Source organism: Chiloscyllium plagiosum, unplaced genomic scaffold (genome assembly GCF_037043375.1).
Source record: "Chiloscyllium plagiosum isolate Xiang-an unplaced genomic scaffold, Cpla_swu_hap1 HiC_scaffold_48, whole genome shotgun sequence".
Taxonomy (NCBI): Eukaryota; Metazoa; Chordata; class Chondrichthyes; order Orectolobiformes; family Hemiscylliidae; genus Chiloscyllium; species Chiloscyllium plagiosum.
The window spans coordinates 2501875-2523986 of NW_028270186.1; the positions used below are offsets into that span (position 1 = coordinate 2501875).

A 22112-nucleotide genomic window follows, 5' to 3' on the forward strand; every position below is an offset into this window, starting at 1 on the left:
AGTGGTTAGCATTGCTGCCTCACAGCGCCAGGGACCGGATTCAAGTCCAGTCTTGGGCAAATGTCTGTGTGGATCTGTAAGTGCGTGGGTTTACTCCAGGTGCTCCGAATTCCTCCCACAATCCAAAGATGTGCAGGTCAGATGAATTGACCATGCTAAATTGCCCATAGTGTCAGTTATTAGTCGCGGTAAATACAGTGCAGGGGAATGGGTCTGGGTGGGTTATTCCTTGGAGGGTCAGTGTGGACCAATTGTTGGGCCGAAGTACGTGTTTCCACACTACATGGATTTTAATTCTAAAATCAGGAAGCAAGACAAAACATAAAAGGCAGTGAAGAGCCCCTGCTCCCCCAGGAAGCTAGCCATGCTTCAGGTCAATGTAAGACTTAAACCCTCATAGAATTTTGTTCAATAAGGATATTGACAGAACTAAAACTAAGACAGGAAAGTAGTGTTGAGGTAGAGATCGGCCATGATTTGCTTGAATGTGTAAAACAGCTTGAGGGCCGAATGGTCACACCTGTTGTTCTTTCCCAATGTTTAGTTCCTGGTCATGCAATTTGACAGGTTTTATTCGCTTGTGGATGTTGCTGGCTGGCTAGCATTTACTGCCCTTGAGAAAGTTGTTACTGCAGGGACTGTGATATTTTGACTTTGTCAACAAACTGGCATCGAATTCCTGTCCCTGTAGCTTTGATTTCTAGGTATCTCAAGTGGGAATACTGACAGAATAAGGTGTTTTGTCTTCATCAGCAAGGAAGGGCCTTTCTCAAAGCTTCTAATCTCCAACATTCCAAGCACTGATTTCTCAATGAGTTAATTTTAAAAATGAATAAGTCAAGCCAAACTTGTACCAAGCCTTGGTTAAATCACATGTAGAATAATGACAGAGAGAGGCTTGAGAAGATTAACAAAGATCAACAGGAAGGACTCCACAATTGGGAGTTCAATGAGAGTTGTGCAGGCTGGGACTCATTTTTCTTAAAATATGACAGCTGAGTAGTGACCAAATGGAGATCTGAAAAATGATGCCAAGTTTTGATGAAATTTCAATAGGGGTGAAGCTTTCAGTTGTGGGAAAGAGAAAAACTAGAGGCCCACCAGAACAGAATAATAGAAATAAATACAATAAAGAGTTCAGGAGAAACGTCTTTACTCAGAAAGTGCTGAGAATGTGAAATTACCACAGAGAGCAGCTGAAGTGAACAGCGTCAATGCACTTAAGAGGATGTTATATAAGTACATAAGGGAGAAAAGAATATAAGGAAACAATGGTGTAGGAGGAAGAATGGGAGGAGACTTGAGTGGTGTGCAAATGCCAGCAAGAAATGATTGAGCAAAACAGCTTGTTTCTGGGCTGTAAATACTGTGCAAAGATTTAGATCAGGGCAATCCATGTAAAGGTAAAGAACATCAAGCTGTTTTGGCCTTCAGGAGCTTGTAGTTCCATAACAGAAATTTAGACATGCTGTCTAACTGAAATTTTATTGTCTTCAAATCATTCAGCACTAGGCATCATGGCACCCAAATGTGCGATTTCAATCTTGTTGATGCATCCTGAATATCACAAGATGAGGGAGAGTGTTTTCTTTCGCTGCATTATATGTTCAATTCAGATCAGTTATTTCAGATTGCATATGTCTATCCTGTTGTTTGGACCTGTTTTATTACCCAGCACAAGCTTCTGAATAAATCTCACTTATATTTATCCTCCCCTCTCTATCATTGTGTTTGTAGGTTTGGAGCCCACTGGAGCTCGAGGAAACCAATGTTTGGATGCAGCCAAGGCTTGCAACCTGAATGACACCTGTAAAAGATACCGCTCCATGTACATCTCCACTTGCGTCAAGCGCACCTCCACCTCCGATACCTGCAGCCGCCGAAAATGCCACAAGTCACTGAGGCAGTTTTTTGATCGCGTGCCTGCAGAGTACAGCTATCGGTTGCTCTTCTGCTCCTGTAACGACCCAGCTTGTGCGGAGAGGCGCCGCCAAACCATTGTACCCACCTGCTCATATGAAGACAAGGAGAAGCTAAACTGCCTGGCACTTCATCAGACCTGTAAGACGGACCACGTGTGCAGGTAAGGCCAGCAATCTGCACAATTGTTCTAGCAAGGTTACTGGAGCATGTGATATACTATCACATTGGTATTAGAATTCAGTATCTGGCATTGCTGTTTGGTAACATGAGCAAATGAAGGACTGAAATATCATCTCACTGCACCTCTGGATACAGGTCAAAATTTTTGACATGAAGCCTCTCTCCTTGCCTATTCTCAGTGTTTACTCAATTCTTTTCCTGCTTATTACATGGCACTTTGAATTGTTTCTGTACTTTTGCCCGAAAAGTCGATTTTGCCTGTCCTCGGATGCTGCCTGAATTGCTGTGCTCTTCCAGCACCACTAATCCAGAATCTGGTTTCCAGCATCTGCAGTCATTGTTTTTACCTCTGTATTTATGCCAACTGCACTGAGCCAAAAGAGGAGCCGTATTGTGAACCTAGAACAATCTGATACAAGTGTGCATCTTTGAAGGTATTCAAATCAATAACTGGTGATCTGATTAAATTGTGCAATCACTTCAGTAAGGCAAAGTACCTTCTTAATTGAATGAAACTCTTACTCTTACTCTGAACAGTAATGGAATGGACCTTGGATGGACTTAGATGAACTAAGTCTGTAGATTAACTGAGCATGAACAGGCCAACAGATGACAGGTCGACAGTTGAGGCTAGAAACACAATAAAAATGCCTGTTATTAGAGTGATAGAGTCATAGCAATGTACAGCACAGAAACGGACCCTTCGGTCCAACTCATCCATGCCGCCCAGCTATCCTAACCTAATCTCGTCCCATTTGCTGGCACTTTCCTATTCATTTACCCATCCAGATGCCTTTTAAATGATGCAATTGTACCAGCCTCCACCACTTCCTCTGGCAGCTCATTCCATACATGCACCACCCTCTGTGTGAAAACGTTGTCCCTTCAGTCCCTTTTGTTTCTTTCCCCTCTCACCCTAAACCTATGCCCTCTACTTCTGTACACCCCTACCTCACAGAAAAGACCTTGTCTATTTATCCTATCCATGCCCCTTCATGATTTTATAAACCTCTACAAGGTCACCCCAGCCTCCAACACTCCAGGGAAAACAGCCCAGCCTATTCAGCCTCTCCCTATAGCTCAAACCCTCCAATCCTGGTAACATCCTTGAAAATCTTTTCTGAACCCTTTCAAAGTTTACAACATCCTCCCGATAGGAAGGAGACCAGAATTGCACACAATATTCTAAAAGTGGCCTAACCAATGTCCTGTACAGCCGCAACGTGCCCTTCCAACTCCTGTACTCAATACTCTGACCAATAAAGGAAAGCATACCAAACGCCTTCTTCACTATCCTATGTACCTGCAACTCTACTTTCAAGGAACTATGAACCTGCACTCCAAGGTCTCTTTGTTCAGCAACACACCACAGGATCTTACCATTAAGTGAAAAAGTCCTGCTCTGATTTCCTTTTCCAAAACGCAGCACCTCGCATTTATCGGAATTTAACTCCATCTGCCACTCCTCAGCCATTAGCCCATCTGATCGAGATCCCATTGTACTCTGAGGTAACCTTTGTCAGTGTCCAATTGCCGACCATTTTGATGTCAACTGCGAACATACTAACTATACCTCCTATGTTCACACCCAAATCATTTATATAAATGACGAAAAGTCGTGGACCCAGCACTGATCCTTGCGGCACACCACTGTCACAAGCCTCCAATGACAAACAACAGTGGACCCAAACAGATCACTGTGGTACCCCACTAGTAACTGAACTCCAAGATGAATATTTCCGATCAATCACCATCCTCTGTCTTCTTCCAGTGAGCCAATGTCGAATCCAAACCGCGAAATCACCCTCAATCCCTGTACTTTCTACAATAGCCTACCATAGGGAACCTTATCAAACACCTTACTGAAATCGATATACACCACATCAATTGTTTTACCCTCATCCACCTGTTTGGTTACCTTCTCATAGAACTCAATCAGGTTTGTGAGGCACGACCTACCCTTCTCCAAAACCGTGTTGACTATCCGTAATCAACTTATTCCTTTCTAGATGATTATAAATCCTATCTCTTATAACCTTTGCCAACACTTTACCCACAACTCTCATGGAAGAGAATTAGGTATTATGGAATACAGGGAGAACTAGCCATTTGGAAACAGAACTGACACAGAGGTAGAAAACAGAGGGTGGTGGTGGAGGGTTGTTTTTCACACTAGATGCCCGTGACCAGTGGAGTGCCACAAGGATCGGTGCTAGGTCCACTACTTTTCATCATTTGTATAAATGATTTGGATGTGAGCATAAGAGGTATAGTTAGTAAGTTTGCAGATGACACCAAAATTGGAGGTGTAGTGGACAGCGAAGAAGGTTATCTCGGATTACAACAGGATCTTGATCAGATGGGCCAATGGGCTGAGAAGAGGCAGATGGAGTTTAATTTAGATAAATGTGAGGTGCTGCATTTTGGGAAAACAAATCTTAGCAGGACTTTTACACTGAATGGTAAGGTCCTAAGGAGTGTTGCTGAACAAAGAGACCTTGGAGTGTAGGTTCATAGCTCCTTGAAAGTGGAGTCACAGGGAGATAGGATAGTGAAGAAGGCTTTTGGTATGCTTTCCTTTATTGGTCAGAGTATTGAGTACAGGAGTTGGGAGGCCATGTTTCGGCTGTACAGGACATTGGTTAAGCCACTGTTGGAATATTGCAATATTCTGGTCTCCTTCCTCTCAGAAAGATGTTGTGAAACTTGAAAGGGTTCAGGAAAGATTTTCAAGGATGTTGCCAGCGTTGGAGGATTTGTTGTAAAGGGAGAAGTTGAATAGGCTAGGGCTGTTTTACCCGGAGCATCGGAGGCTGAGACGTGACCTTTGGAGGTTTACAAAATCATGAGGGGCATGGACAGGATAAATAGACAAAGTCTTTTCCCTGGGGTTGGGGAGTCCAGAACTAGAGGACATAGGTTTAGGGTGAGAGGGGAAAGATATAAAAGAGACCTATGGGGCAACGTTTTCACACAGAGGGTGGTACGTGTATGGTATGAGCTGCCAGAGGAAGTAGTGGAGGCTGGTACAATTGCAACATTTAAAAGGCATCTGGATAGGTATATGAATAGGAAGGTTTTGGAGGGATATGGGCCAGGTGCTGGCAGGTGGGACTAGATTGGGTTGGGATATCTGGTCGGCATGGACGAGTTGGACTGAACGGTCTGTTTCCGTGCTGAACATCTCTATGACTCTGTGACTCTGAAGTAAGGCTCACAGGTCTGTAATTTCCAGTGTTGTCTCAACTCCCCTTCTTGAACAAGGGTACAACATTTGCTATCCTCCAGTCTTCTGGCACTATTCCTGGAGACTATGTGTCAGAGTATCACAGTGTATTGGATAAAGTTGAAGTAAGTAAATCTCTGATCACTGACAGTTCAGGTATTGGAAATAACTTGGTAACTCTTTGCATGACAGAAAAGTTTTGTGGGTACATAGATTTGTCACATTCTTTCACCTGACATTTTTCCTCTCTTATAACAGTGCTAATTTCCACCTCTTTTCCTTCCAAGTCCCTGTTCAAATTCTATCATGGTACTTTTCTCTTCCTCTCCCTTTCTCATTTGTTCTTGCTTTTCTCTCACAAATGCTTCTTGTGTCCTTTTATCTGTTTGATTCAAATTGATGGACTTTGGCTGATTATCAAATGAGGGCACAGATATTCAGCATAGTTCAATCAGTATTACTCTCAAATCTGAAGCACAGGTTCCAGGTTCAATTTCAATCCAAGGCTTGGGCAAATAAAAATGGAGGCTCACACACCAGTGCTCAGCACTGTCAAAGATGCTATTTTTGAATGAGATAATAAATTGAGGTTCCATCTGCCTGCTCAGGCACATGTCATAGATTCCATGGCACTATTTCAAAGAAGAGCAGGGAAGTTATCACTAGTGTTCTACCCAAAGTGTATCTATACCACAAAAATCATTATCATATTGCTGACCACAATATTAATCACTGGTGGATTTTGCATGTCTGATCATGATTCTGACACAACCACAGCCGAAGTAAAAGAATTAAGACAAGAAGTATTTTCTACCCAGTGTCAAACTACTATCCAAAGCCATGCTCTACGGGTTCGAAAAAGTGAATTCATTAATGTCTCCAATTTTCCTTTGGGAAACCTCTTAATGTTAGGCGGATGTCAGTGAATTAAAAACGAAAGTTTGAAAGCATGTAAATATATTTGACCCAGTTCAGAATATTCAGCTAAATCTAATACTTGAAAAAGATTGGGGAATGGTGTTCCAGAGTGGCTTGTATTGTGTCATGATCACAAGTCTCCTCATCACAGTTCTGGATGTTAGTACATCTGCACACAGACTCCACAGCATTCTCAAAATCATCTTATACTTGTCTGCTGGTGCACTGTGCACTGGTGTCAATATTCCAATTATCTCTTCATTTTCACTCTGTCACCTTTCTTTCTCTTCTCAGAAAATTAACACCTATTCTAATTTTTCCTTCTGCTTTTTCATGTGTCGTCTTCCTTCATCCCTTCATTTCTTCCTCTATGCGTCTCTAATTCCCACCTTCTCATTCATGTTTTGGAACCAAGGAAGGAGAAGTGCATCGTTTTTCTCTCTTTCCACAACTCCACAGATCACAACATGAATTAAATTCTTTTCACCCAAGTCCTGATATCAATCACATACTCCTGTCTAACAGACATTGGACACAAAGTTCTACCAGCTAGGTTTGTTTAATAACTTTAATCCCAACAAACTTTTTCCCAAATAACTTTAATCCCAACAAACAGACACATAATTGAAACATGAAAATATAAATGCTTACCCCTCTAAATTACACAAATCCCACATACAAACAATATGTGAAAAGGGAAAAAATGTTCAGGCTTACATTGGATAAAAACACTTTTGGTCAATAACATTTAGCTTTTGAAGGATAGAAAAGGATAAGGTGTGGAAGGTTCAAATGGCTGTCAAACTCACTTTCGGGAATACAGAGCTCGATCAGCAGACAGGGTATTTATCTCTCGGGTCTTGACAAACAGAAACACAGTATCAAAATGTCTTCCAATTGCTCTTCAAGAAGACAACAAGGTTTCACGATGGATTCAACTGAAAATGAAAATGAATAACTGTATGCGAAACAATATTCAAAGAGAATAGTCATTAAAACCAGTCAGGCAATTTTTAGCAAGTCCAGTAATTACCTGAAACTCTGAGGTTTGCAATAAATGCCTTGCTTAAAAACAAATTGATCATGCCTTTTCATGAACATTTCCAAAAAAAATCCAACAAGCTATTTTCAGAGATTATGAGTCTCATGATTCTTCTGTGCAACTGAAACTCAAAATTCTGAAGAGCCATGGGACTTGAAATATTAACTCTGTTTCTCTCTCCACAGATGTTGCCAGACATGCTGAATTTCTCCAGCATTCTCTGTCAATGTGTGTATTTACATTTCCAAGAAGTGTCTGATGAAATGACACATTGAAAGTTGATGGACAAGATAATAGCAAATGATGTTGGGGATAATATCAGCATTATAAAGATAATTTAGTGAACAGAAAGGGTTAAATGGGTGATTTTTTTTTCATATTTGCTGACTGTAACGAGTAGACAGCCACATGAGTAACTGTTGAAATCGTAAATATTTACAATCTATATCAATGATTTGGATGAGGGGGAAAGAATGATTAATTTATAAATGCTAATTTTACTGATTACACCAAATTGGTAGGAAAGCAAGTTGGGTAAGAGGAGGCACAAACTTTACAAAGGAGTACAAAAATGTTTAGCAAGTGGGCAAACATTTTCCAAATCAAGCATAATGTGGTCATGTGAATAGTCTGTTTTTGTCAGGAATATAAAAATGGCAAAGTATTCAAATACGGAGTTTGCAGGAGAATGATAGAACGGAATTTGCATTCAGATATATCAAGTGATTGGGAAGGCAAACAAAATGTTGATACTTATTGTTAAGAGCAGATTAATTTGTGGCTGAGGAGCTGGTGCAGGGGGCAGGGATTCACATTTTTGGACCATGGGAATATAAGACCATAAGACAGAGGAGTGGCCCATCAAGTCCACTCTGCCATTTAATCATATGGGCATTTCAACTCCACTTACCCACACTTTCCCCGTAGCCCTTAATTCCTTGAGAGATCAAGAATTTATCAATCTCTGGCTTGAAAACATTTAACGTCCCGGCCTCCACTGCGCTTCTGGGATAGAAGTGACCTGTATATGAAGGACAGTTTATACGTGAATTAGAGGCGAACTGGCAGGGAAATTTGCAGGTGCTACTCGGGAGGCTTTAAACTAGTAAGGTGGAGGGGAGAGAGCCCAAAGAGATAGTGAGAAAAGATAAGCTTGTGGCTGGTACAATTGAGAACAGGAGCAAGTCAAATAGTCAAGGCAGGCAACAGCAAGACAGAGAACAACTCTCAGCCCCTGAAACAAGGTCGTGACAAGCCATGTTGACCTCCCAAAATGTCTATGTAGATTTTATTCACACATTGTACACAGCCATTTGCTGTGGTTGGGTTTCATTCTACACTCTTATTTTTGTGTCATGTTGGAGGGGTGAGAATGAATGAATCTAAAAAAAAAACAAAATGCAAGTAGTATTCAGCTAACCCTAAAAATAAGTTCAATATCACCATTGAAGATTCAACCTCTCCACAGGGCCTCCCAGGAGGTTTGTATTCATTCTCACAATACTGCATTGTTGTTTTCTTATCAGCAGATCTTAAACTCTGAGCCAGTTTCAGGTTGAGCTTCTGAAAGGTGATGTGACATCAACACCGGAAACCAATTCCAACATTAATGAAATAAGTGGAAAAACTTTCTATAGTTTTGATTTTACCTCATGCTAGAGTTCAAAATGTTAAAACTTAAAATTCATTTCATAAAGTACCTCACTTTAACTTCAATGTACTTGTTCTCATATGAGGTAAAAATCAATTGATGCTTCACAATAAATAAAATTAAATCTTACCTGGCAACCTGGTTCTGCTGGTGAATAATTCAGTTGACAAACAGTTACAGAGCAGTGGAAGAGCATGACTTTTTTCCATTCACTGGATGCAATGCCATTTCCCATGATCACAATTCATAGAAACACCCTTCCCTCAGGCTGCTCTGATATTTAAAAGAAACGCTGTGCCACAGAATTACATCTGTCCTTTTGTACTGCAGAGACACCAACAAGAGGAATACAAATTAGGATGGCGTTCAACTCTTCTCAGCTCATCCTGCAGTTCTTGCCTTTCATCAACCACTCAAGTGAAAGATGAAAGGTTTTTACTGCCACTACCTGACCCACAACGTAATGAGCAATCTTTCATATCATGGATAATTAGGGTAATCAGGAATCTGAACATGCATGTGATCAACTTTGGTGGCCCAAATAGAGGATGAGCTGCAGAACACAACTTTGGCATTTTTTATTCAAATTGTGCAGGACCTCATGGCCAACTAAATATATATACACTTTGCTGAGAGCAGCAAATACAGACAAAATTGCATTAAGTGAACAACTGTGAGCTCAACTTGCTGGCAGTGAAACCACATTTCACTACTTGAAATTATGATTAGATTACTTACAGTGTGGAAACAGGCCCTTCGGCCCAACAAGTCCACACCGACCTGCTGAAGTGTAACCCACCCAGACCCATTCCCCTATATTTACCCCTTCACCGAACACCACGGCAATTTAGCATGGCCAATTCACTTAACTGAACATTTTTGGACTGTGGGAGGAAACCAGAGCACCTGGAAGAAACCCACACAGACACGGGGAGAATGTGCAAACTCCACACAGTCAGTCGCCTGAGGCGGGAATTGAACCCCGGTCTCTAGCACTGTGAGGTAGCAGTGCTAACCACTGTGCTACCATGCCGCCCAACACCGCTATGTTCGTCTTTCTTTTTCCAAAGATCCATTCCCTTCACTCACTTGTCAAATTGAATGTTGAATTAGACTTGTCTCAGCCTCTAAGATGTAAATTCTGCAATTTTGTAATTGTTTGCTCTGCTCTCTATATTTCATATACCGGCTAGAACTGCTTCATTGCTTCACCAATATCAGTGATTGCAGCAAAGGTAGGAAAGCATGGGCAGCATCATAATTCTCTGAGGATTAAAAATTAACCAGGTTATGCACTCATGTCATGCCCACCAGAATGCATTCATTTGACATGATTGAAAAGTGGTTGACGGCAGAATTCCACCTCAGTATCTGTGTCCCACCAGAACCATCATTCCCCCAAACGCCATTTTTAAAACCTTACTTCAGAGTAGTATTTCAGCACAAACCAAGAATCAAAGCTGGTTGACAGTGGCAGGCAGTGTTCATCAACCAAGAAACTGGATGTGAAAAATAGTTTACTTCTAAAACCAAAAAGCTGAGGGTGCTGAACATCATAAATGAAAATAATTAATTGTCGAAATATTCAGCAGATCAGGGTATCCCTGCAGAAACCATTCAGGGCAGAAGAGTGGGCCTACATGGAAAGCTTGTCTGACGGCAACTCACCTGGTTACTGATACATCAAGTAAGAACAAATTATTGCAGATGCTGGAATCTGGACTGAAAACAACAAATGCCGGAGATCACAGTGGGTCAGATAGCATCCATGAAGAGGAAACAAGCTAACATTTCCAGTCTAGATGACTCTTCATCAGAGCTGAAGTGAAGAGTGGAGGGGACAACATTTATGCTATAGTTTGGGGGGAGGGCAGGAGGGTGCTGGTGGAGAAAAGATGTTGATAGTTCTGATTAAATGATTGGAATGTGAGAATGGTGTGTCTGCTGCCAGACTTGAAAGGACAGACAGTCCCACTGAGATGGGGAAGTGCAGTAGAGGATGTGACAACAGAATGCAAGGTAAAAGAAAGGGAAGAAATGGTAGTTCATTCACAGTTTGAAGGTATTAAGTCCAGAAGGTTGTAAGGTGCCTCGTCTGAAGATGAGATGCTGTCCCTCCAATTTGCGTTGGGATTCGCTGGAACACTCAGCATGTCGAGGACAGGCAAATGGGTATGTGAGCAGGATGCTGTGTGCAAAAGATCGGCTACAAGAAGATCTGGGTCATACTTGTGCACAGACCAGAGATGTTCCGCAAAGAAATCACCCAGTCTGCATTTGATTTCTTCAATATAGAGCAGGCCACAGTGGTTGCAGTGAATACAATACACAAGATTGGCGGAGATGCAGGTGAAATGCTGCTTCACCTGGAAGGGTTTTAGGCCCTTGGATGGTGAGCAGGGAGGAGGTGAAGCGGCAGGTGTTGCACTTTCTGTAGTTAACATTGGAAGGTGCTGTGGGAAGGGGCAGGAGTTAGATTTGGTGGTTGTGGAATGGACTCGGGTACCCCTGAGTGACCAATCCCTGTAAAATGCAAACCGGGAACGTGAGGGGCAGATGTGTTTGGTGGTGGTGTTGTGTTGGAGTTCTCTGAAACAGTGGAAAATGATCCTTTAGAATCGGAGGCTGATGGGAAGAAAAGTGAGTTGAAAGGGAACCCGATCATGCTGTTGTGAGTGATGGGAAGGGGTAAGGGCAGAAGCATGGATGAGAGGTTGGATATGTTTGAGGGCCCTGTTAACCTCGGTGGTTGGGAAACCACGGTCATGGAAGAAACAAGCCATTTTAGCTGCATTGCTTTGGAAGATGGCACCATCTGAACAAATGTGATGGAGATCAAGGAACTGGGAGAATGTGATGAAAGGATTCTGGGTAATCCAAGATGGAGGACAAAAAAACCTTGCGGCTGTAAGAGTTGCTCCTCTTTGGTGGTATTTTCAGTGTTAGAGCTGATTTCCTCAACTTCTAGGAGCAATACTTACTGTTTTATAAGGTGCTGCATTGTTTTGGAATTTTGGGGAAAAAATTGAAACAACGGCACTTTAAAAAAGGATGAAGGGAGACAAAAGCAGTGACCACATGGTGGAAGTGAATCATAGAGAACGAATCCGACACTACTGTGGTCCAGCAGTGTACCTTCACAGTTACTGCCTCTGCTGTTTGATTTCAAGTACTTCTGCATATCAGAGTTTTTCTCAGAAAAATAAACAAGCAGTGAAATTCACGGCTTACCTTGGAAAAACCAATGTGGGGAGATCACTGCAGGAGAGCAGCTAAGTGGCTACTTTTTTTTGGAAATCTACTTGAGTTGAGAAGACTGAGCAGTCACTTGACTGATGTATGTACAATCCTCAATGGTGCTGACAAGGTGGATTTGGAAAAATGCTTCCTCTTCTGCAGCAGTCAAGAATTAGGTGATAGTGTTTTGAAAATAAATGGATGCAAAGGCATGTTTTTTCCCCAAAGGCTTGTGGAATTTTGGAACCCACTGCCTCAGAAGGTGGTGCAGGAGGGGTCATTAAATATTCTTAAGGCTGAGGGAATCACATCTTCTGCAAGGGAATCACATGTTATCGCAGTAGGAAGAACTATGAAATTCAAAATACAAACCAATCAGCAATTATCTTCATGCATGGCAGAGTAGGCTTGAGGGACTGAACGGCTTACTTTTGTTCCGAATGTTGTGTGCTTGCAACAATCAGCTGGAACTTGCTGGACAATTGAATACAAAATTGACTTGAAGGTTGGAGACAGATGGTGCCGGTTGTTTTTCGAACTGGAGGCCTGTGACTGGGTCCACTGCAGTTCATCATTTATATAAATTATTTGGATGCGAATATAGGAAGTATGGTTTGTAAGTTTGCAAATGACACGAAATTGGAGGTATGGTGGACAGTGAAAAAGAGTATCTCAGAGTACAACAGGACCTTGATCAGATGGGCCAATGGGCTGAGGAATATCAGATGGAGTTTAATTTAGATCAATTTGAAGAGTTGCATTTTGGTAAGGCAAATCAGGGTAAGACTTACACACATAGTGGTAAGGTCCTGGGGAATATTGCTGAATAAAGAGACCTTGGTGCGCAGGTTCATAGATCCTTGAAGGTGGAGTCACAGGTAGATGGGGTCATGAAGAAGGCATTTGGTATGCTTTCCTTTATTGGTCAGTGCATTGAGTAGAGGAGTTGAAATGTCATGTTGCAGCTGTGCAGGACATTTGTTCAGCCACTTCTGGAATACCATATTCAATTCTGGTCTCCCTGCTATCACAATGATGTTGTTAAACACAAAAGGGTTCAGAAAAGATTTACAAAGATGCTGCCAGGGTTAGAGGATTTGAGCTTTAGGGAGAAGATGAACAGGCTGGGCTACTTTCTCTGGAGGCTGAGGGGTGACCTTATAGAGGTTTATAAAATCATTAGGGATATGGATGGTGTAAATTAACAAGGTCATCTCCCCAGGGTAGTGGAGTCCAGAACTACAGGGCATAGGTTTAAGGTGAGAGGCGAAAATTTTAAAAGGGTACTCAAGGGCAACTTGTTCACACAGAGGGTGGTGTGTGTATGGAATGTGCCGACAGAGGATGTGGTGGAGACTGTCACAATGACAACATTTAAAAGGCATCTGGATGGGTATATGATTCTGGGTAATCCAAGATGGAGGACAGGAAAAATTTCTGGCTATAAGAGCTGCTCCTTTCTTTGAGGTATTTTAGGTGCTGGAGGTGATTTCCTCTAATTCCAGGAGCAGCAATTACTGATTTATATGCTGTTGCATTGTTTTGGAACTTTGGAAAAAAAAGTCAAAGGGAGAAGAGCAAACAAAGGAAGCACATGGTGAGGACAGTGCAGGAGAGAGAGAGAGAGGGAGGGAGAGAGAGAGAGAGAGAACCCGCACAGTTAATGCCTTTGCTGTTTTTGAATTCATGTGTCGCTGGACATTCGAGTGCATCTGGGAAAATTAACAAACAGTGAAATTCACAACTAATCTTGGAGGAACCGGTGTGGGCGAAGTTCACAGCACAGAATCAGATAAGTTAATTGTTGTTTTAAGTCAGTCCAAGAGAAAGGCTTTATCAGTGAGTACAGTGGGTTCTTTCTTGATTATATGTTTTTGGAGATAAGTCTCTTGATTAAACTTAAAATATAAGCCATAGCTCTTAATTTAACCTGGTGCAATGTTTTGTAGAGGAATAAGACAGTATTATTTTCTAGGTCTGTAGATTGTGAAGGAGCAAAAATGGCCTTTGCAGTGATATGTATTTCTTGTCAGATGTGGGAGTTTAAAGAGAGTTTAAGGGTTACTGCGGATTATATCTGCCATAAATGCTGTTGGATGCGAATCTTATCAGATCGAGTGGATCGGTTGGAGAGACAGATAGAAGCGATGAGGAATTTGCAACAGCAACAGTATGTGATGGATGGCCGTTATAGGAAGGGGGGAAAGTCTCAGATACAGTCACATAGATGGGTTAACTCCAGGAAGGGTAAGAGAGGTCGGCACCTAGGGCAGGAGCCTTTTGTGGATGTACCCATTTCAAAAAGGTATGCTGTTTTGGAAAATGTAGGGGGTGATGGATTCTCAGGGGAACGTAGCACGAACAGCCAAGTTTCTGGTATTTAGACTGGCTCTAATGCAATGAGGGGTACATCGGCTTCCAAGAGATCAATTGTGTTAGGGGATTCTGCAGTCAGAGGTACAGACAGACATTTCTGTGGCCAGCAGAGAAAAAGCAGAATGGTGTGTTGTTTCCCTGGTGCCAGGATCAAGGATGTCTCAGAGGGTGCAGAATGTTCTCACGGGGGAGAGGGGCCAGCAGGAGGTCATTGTCCACATTGGGACCAATGATATAGGAAGGGAAAAAGTTGAGATTCTGAAGGGAGATTACAGAGAGTTAGGCAGGAATTTAAAAAGGAGGTCCTCAAGGGTGGTAATATCGATTACTCCCGGTGCTACGAGCTAGTGAGGGTAGGAAAAGAAGGATGGAGCAGATGAATGCATGGCTGAGGAGCTGGTGTAAGGGAGAAGGATTCACATTTTTGGATCATTGGAATCTCTTTTGGGGTAGAAGTGACCTGTACAAGAAGGACGGATTGCACCTAAATTGGAAGGGGACTAATATACTGGCAGGGAAATTTGCTAGAACTGCTTGGGAGGATTTAAACTAGTAAGATGGGGGTTGGGACCCAGGGAGATAGTGAGGAAAGGGATCAATCTGAGACTGGTACAGTTGAGAACAGAAGTGAATCAAACAGTCAGGGCAAGCAGGGACAAGGTAGGACTAATAAACTAAACTGCATTTATTTCAATGCAAGGGGCCCAACAGGGAAGGCAGATGAACTCAGGACATTGTTAGGAACATGGGACTGGGATATCATAGCAATTACGGAAACATGGCTCAGGGATGGGCAGGACTGGCAGCTTAATGTTCCAGGATACAAATGCTACAGGAAGGATAGAAAGGGAGGCAAGAGAGGAGGAGGAGTGGCATTTTTGATAAGGGATAGCATTACAGCTGTTCTGAGAGAGGATATTCCCAGAAATACATCCAGGGAAGTTATTTGGATGGAACTGAGAAATAAGAAAGGATGATTGCCTGATTGGGATCGTATTATAGATCCCCTAATAGCCAGAGGGAAATTGAGAATCAAACTTGTAAGGAGATCGCAGCTATCTGTAAGAATAATAGGATGGTTAATGGTTGGGGATTTTAACTTTCCAAACATAGACTGGGACTGCCATAGTGTTAAAGGTTTAGATGGAGAGGAATTTCTTAAGTGTGTACAAGAGAATTTTCTGATTCAGTATGTGGATGTACCTACTAGAGAAGGTGCAAAACTTGACCTACTCTTGGGAAATAAGGCAGGGCAGGTGACTGAGGTGTCAGGAGCGGAGAACTTTGGGGCCAGCAACCATAATTCTATTCGTTTTAAAATCGTGATGGAAAAGGATAGACCAGACCTAAAAGTTGAAGTTCGAAATTGGAGAAAGACGGTATTAGGCAAGAGCTTTGAAAAGCTGATTGGGGGCAGATGTTCGCAGGTAAAGGGACGGCTGGAAAATGGGAAGCCTTCAGAAATGTGATAACGAGAATCCAGAAAAAATATATTCCTGTTAGGATGAAAGGAAAGGCTGGTAGGCATAGGGAATGCTGGATGACTAAAGAAATTGAGGGCTGAAAATGTGTTGCTCGAAAAGCGCAGCAGGTCAGGCAGCATCCAAGGAGCAGGAGAATCGACGTTTCGGGCATGAGCCCTTCTTCCCGGCGAGACATCGAACAATTCTTCCGCCGCCTTCGCCTCCGCGCCAAAAACAAAAAACACCTGCCTAAAGAAATTGAGGGTTTGGTTAAGAAAAAGGAAGTATATGTCAGGTATAGATAGGATAGATCAAGTGAATCCTTAGAAGAGTATAAAGGAAGGAGGAGTATACTTAAGAGGGAAATTAGGAGGGCAAAAAGGGGATATTAGATAGCTTTGGCAAATAGAATTAAGGAGAATCCAAAGGGTTTTTGCAAATATATCAAGGACAAAAGGGTAACTAGGGAGAGAATAGGGCCCCTCAAAGATCAGCAAGGTGGCCTTTGTGTGGAACCACAGAAAATGGGGGAGATACTAAATGAATATTTTGCATCAGTATTTACTGTGGAAAAGGATATGGAAGATATAGACTATAGGGAAATAGATGATGACATCTTGCAAAATGTCCAGATTACAGAGGAGGAAGTGCTGGGTGTCTTAAAAAGGTTAAAGGTGGATAAATCCCCAGGACCTGATCAGGTGTACCCGAGAACTCTGTGGGAAGCTAGAGAAGTGATTGCTGGGCCCCTTGCTGAGATATTTGTATCATCGATAGTCACAGGTGAGGTGCTGGAAGACTGGAGGTTGGCAAACGTGGTGCCTCTGTTTAAGAAGGACGGTAAAGACAAGCCAGGGAACTATGGACTGGTGAGCCTGACCTCAGTGGTGGGCAAGTTGTTGGAGGGAATCCTGAGGGATAGGATATTCATGTATTTGGAAAGGCAAGGACTGATTAGGGATAGTCAACATGGCTTTGTCTGTGGGAAATCATGTCTCACAAACTTGATTGAGTTTTTTGAAAAAGTAACAAAGAAGATTGATGAGGGCAGAGCAGTAGATGTGATGTATATGGACTTCAGTAAGGTGTTCGACAAGGTTCCCCATGGGAGACTGATTAGTAAGGTTAGATCTCATGGAATAAAGGAAGAAGTAGCCATTTGGATACAGAATTGGTCAAAGGTAGGAGAGAGAGGGTAATGGTGGAGGGTTGTTTTTCACACTGGATGCCTGTGACCAGTAGAGTGCCACAAGGATCGGTGCTAGGTCCGTGAGTTTTCATCATTTATATAAATGATTTGGATGCGAACATAAGAGGTACAGTTAGTAAGTTTGCAGATGACAGCAAAATTGGAGGTGTGGTGGACAGCGAAGAGGGTTACCTCAGATTACAACAGGATCTGGACCAGATGGGCCAATGGGCTGAGAAGTGGCAGATGGAGTTTAATTCAGATAAGTGCGAGGTGCTGCATTTTGGGAAAGCAAATCTTAGCAGGACTTCTACACTTAATGGTAAGGTCCTAGGGAGTGTTGCTAAACAAAGATACCTTGGACTGCGGGTTCATATCTCATTGAAAGTGGAGTTGCAGGTAGATAGGAGAGCGAAGAAGGCATTTGGTATGCTTTCCTTTATTGGTCAGAGTATTGAGTACAGGAGTTGGGAGGTCATGTTGCGGCTGTACAGGACATTGGTTAGGCCACTGTTGGAATTATGCATGCAATTCTGGTCTCCTTCCTATCGGAAAGATATTGTGAAACTTGAAAGGGTTCAGAAAAGATTTACAAGGATATTGCCAGGGTTGGAGGATTTGAGGTATTGGGAGAGGCTGAACAGGCTGGGGCTGTTTTCCTTGGAGCATCGGAGGCTGAGGGGTGACCTTATGGAGGTTTGACAAGATAATGAGGGACATGGATAGGATAAATAAACAAAGTCTTTTTCCTGGGGTCAGGGAGTCCAGAACTAGAGGGCATAGGTTTAGGGTGAGAGGGGAAAGATATAAAAGAGACCTAAGGGGCAACTTTTTCACGCAGAGGGTGGTACGTGTATGGAATAAACTGCCAGAGGATGTGGTGGAGGCTGGTACAATTGCAACATTTAAGAGGCATTTGGATGGGTATTTGAATAGGAAGGGTTTGGAGTGATATGGGCCAGGTGCTGGCAGGTGGGACTAGATTGGGTTGGGATATCTGGTCGGACCAAAGGGTCTGTTTCCATGCTGTACATCTCTATGACTCTATGACTCTAATAGGAAGGGTTTCGAGGGATATGGACCAAATGCTGGCAAATAGGACTAGATTAATTGAGCATATCTGGCTGGCATTCACGAGTTGGACTGAAGGGTCTGTTTCCGAACTGTAAACATCTATGACTTATGACTGAAAGTGAAATTTATCTTATTTTAAGGATCATTAGCTTCTTCATTCATGTGTAATCTGCGCTGATTTTCACTTGTGTCAAAATGAAGGCTGCAAGTTTGTTGGTAATTTCTGAATTTGAATATCATTGAATATATTTTGTTATCTTGGTTTATGGCTACCCCGCAGAGTGTGTAACAATATTAGGACTGGGGATTGAATTCTTGATTAGATTTCATTTTAATGGAGCATCTTCAAGGAAGAGAGAGTGGAGAGAGATGGAGATCTGTATAAAGAGATTTCCAAAGTTTGCCACTTGGACAATAATATCTTCCAGCAGGGGAATGTGTTAATTTCATGCAGTGTTGCATGACGCAAGGTTAACTGGAAATATGTCATCACCAAGTGGTTAATTTTTTACCTGATCTGGTCAAACAATAGTGAACACCCGATCAGTTGTTGTGAAGTTGCCTCTCTTGAGATTATCAGTAATAGTAATGAATAGTGTGGCTTCTGAAAAGCTCTGAAGTGCTCAAGCAAACTACAACAGCACTGTTTAAAATGAGGATAGATCTTTGCAATTTGAGTGATAAACGGACTGTTGTCACAGATTCACTCTGAGAGTAGTCAGTGCATGCCTGCAGGTTAGAGAAAAAGAAATTTTGGTAAATTGGAAAGAGGCGCACTTGAAATAATAGGGGGAAAAACTCCAGTTGTAATTCAGTGTCACGCATTTTAAATATTTTGTTTTAACTTTGGAGCATCAACACTAAGGCCATCAACTTGGTGCAATCCCCTGATTTCAACAAACGGTCATTTCAGCATCTTTACCTGCACTTCTGAGTGGCCTTGGGAATTTATGTTTCCTAGTGTATGGAAGCAAGGTATGCACAAGAAAAAGAATTGAGACATAGTTGGAGAGCTGTCTCTGAGCTTCAGTTGGGTTTTGCATCTTTGAGAAAAGTACTATTTTAATTCAGAAGGATGATCCTGGGAGATTTAGAAAAAAAAGTGGGACTGCATTCATTGCAGCAAAGATGAAAAGTAGATTTGAGAATGGTTTTCAAAGTATTGGAGATGGAAATGTGTTGCTGGAAAAGCGCAGCAGGTCAGGCAGCATCTAGGGAACAGGAGAATCGACGTTTCGGGCATTAGCCCTTCTTCAGGAATGAGGAAAGTTGGTCCAGCAGGCTAAGATAAAAGATAGGGAGGAGAGACTTGGGGGAGGGGCGTCGGAAATGTGATAGGTGGAAAGAGGTCAAGGTGAGGGTGATAGGTCAGACTGGGGTGGGGGCGGAGAGGTCGGGAAGAAGATTGCAGGTTAGGAAGGCGGTGCTGAATTTGATGGATTTGACTGAGACAGGCTGGGGGGAGGGGAAATGAGGAAACTGGTGAAATCCGAGTTCATCCCTTGTGGTTGGAGGGTTCCTAGCCGGAAGATGAGGCGTTCCTCCTCCAACCGTCGTTTCGCTGTGGTCTGACGATGGAGGAGTCCAAAGACCTGCATATCCTTGGTGGAGTGGGACGGGGAATTGAAATGTTGAGCTACAGGGTGGTTGGGTTGGTTGGTCCGGGTGTCCCAGAGGTGTTCTCTGAAACGCTCCGCAAGTAGGCGGCCTGTCTCCCCAATATAGAGGAGGCCACACCGGGTGCAAAGGATGCAATAGATGATATGTGTGGAGGTACAGGTGAATCTGTGGCGGATATGGAAGTTTCCTTTGGGGCCTTGGAGGGAGGTGAGGGGAGAGGTGTGGGCGCAAGTCTTGCACCTCCTGCGGTTGCAGGGGAAGGTACCTACAACAAAGTATTGGAGAGTCAATCCAATGGGTTAAAACTGATTCCATTTGAGAGAGAATCAGTAACAATAAGGTACATCCACGAGATGATCAATGGACAGTTAAAGGGAGCTCAGTACTAAAATTACTATTGAATAATTAGTCTTTGAAATTCAGTCATGGTATTTAATGTGCAACATAACTCAAAGATGCAAAATGATAGTGTATACTGTAATTGGAGTGCAAGAATCTGGTGTGGAGCTAAGACAGACATGGTGAGCTCTGACCTTTTTATGTGCTGTAATTTTGTGGACGTTTTGCAGAGAACAGGCAACCCAAGGCTTCGAAATGTCAGAGACAATCTCCAGATCTCGAAACAATTTGTCTACATTCTGATGTTTTGGCAAAAGGAATATGTCTTCTACCTTTTAAAATTTATCTCTGTCAATGGAAGGTATCTAAGCTTCACACTGATTGGCCTGATCTTTGAATCCAAATTACAATGAAGCCATAAAGGAGGGTCATTACACAATTAAGTTATTCTAAATAAAAATTCAGAAGTTTGGGAGATAATTATTCTTACATTGTATAATGAGGTATACAAGATAATGAGAAGCATGGATAAAGTCAATAGTCAGAGACTTTTCCCCAGGGCAGGATTGAAAGGCACAAGGGTTCATAGTTTTAAGATATTAGGAAAAAGGTATGGAGGGGACGTCAGAGGAAGGTTCTTTATGCAGAGAGTTGTGAATGCATAGAATGCATTGCCAGTGGTAGTGGTGGAAGCAGAGTTGTTCAGGACATTTGAGCGACTGCTAGACATACACATGGATAGCAGTGAACTGAGGGGTGGATCGGTTATTTATTTTACATCAGGATTAATCCTCGACACAATATAGTGGGCCAAAGGGCCTGTTCTGTGCTGTACTTTTCTGTGTTCTATATTCTATAATGGTGAAAGATGCATCAACTTTGAATTCCTTCTGTTGATCCTTATCAGTGGAATAGAGTGTTTGAGCATGATGTCCTCCCAGTTCTGTAGCATGGAGAGATGGATGCTCAGAGCATGATGGACTGACAGTAGTGGATAGCTATGTCACACTGATTGTTTTAGTGAGTTTTGATTATGTGTCTGTGCACATTGGTGTGCAGCTGAAACTTTCAGTGAACCAGTGCCTTGATTATCTGTTAGCAACATCGAATTGTCTCATGAGCTTGTTGTTGGCAAAACAATAAATTCAAACTCGATTGAGTTTTAGTATCCTGAGACATTATTTAAAATAATCAGTTAAGTTTGAAGTGTTGTCAAAGCAGCAACCAAAACTAAGATATCCATTTCACAACCAAATGTTACATATTTTCAATTTCCAGGACACTTTGGGACTGCCATCTCGTCACATACACAGGGGCTTGTAATCTCTCCGTTCAGAGCAGCATTCATTCTCTCTTAGAGGTACAGATGCCTTTTAAATGCTGTAATTGTACCAGTCTCCACCACTTCCTCTGGCAGCTCATTCCATACATTCACCACCCTCTGTGTGAAAAAATTGCCCCTTAGGTCTCTTTTATATCTTTCCTCTCTCACCTCACCTCTCGTTCTGGACTCCCCCACCCCAGGGAAAAGACTTTGTCTATTTACTCTATCCATGCTCCTCATGATTTTGTAAACCTCTGTAAGGTCACCCCTCAGCCTCCGTCCTCCAGGGAAAACAGCCCCAGCCTATTCAGCCTCTCCCTATAGCTCAAATCCTCCAACTCTGGCAGCATCCTTGTAAATCTTTTCTGAACCCTTTCAAGTTTCACAACATCTTTCCAATAGGAAGGAGACCAGAATTGCATGCAATATTCCAACAGTGGCCCAACCAATGTCCTGTATAGCCACAACATGACCTCCCAACTCCTCTACTCAATACTCTGACCAATAAAGGAAAGCATACCAAATGCCTTCTTCACTCTCCTATTTACCT

The 22112-nt window shown here is 42.4% G+C and overlaps 1 protein-coding gene across 1 annotated transcript in view; it reads left to right on the forward strand.

Moving 5' to 3' along the window:
• Positions 1–22112, forward strand: part of LOC122543017 (GDNF family receptor alpha-2-like) — a 318753-nt gene that overhangs the window by 172802 nt on the left and 123839 nt on the right. Inside the window, exon 4 of the mRNA XM_043681193.2 lies at positions 1738–2083. Within this exon, the coding sequence (XP_043537128.1) occupies positions 1738–2083 (346 nt within the window). The remainder of the gene's footprint in view (positions 1–1737; positions 2084–22112) is intronic.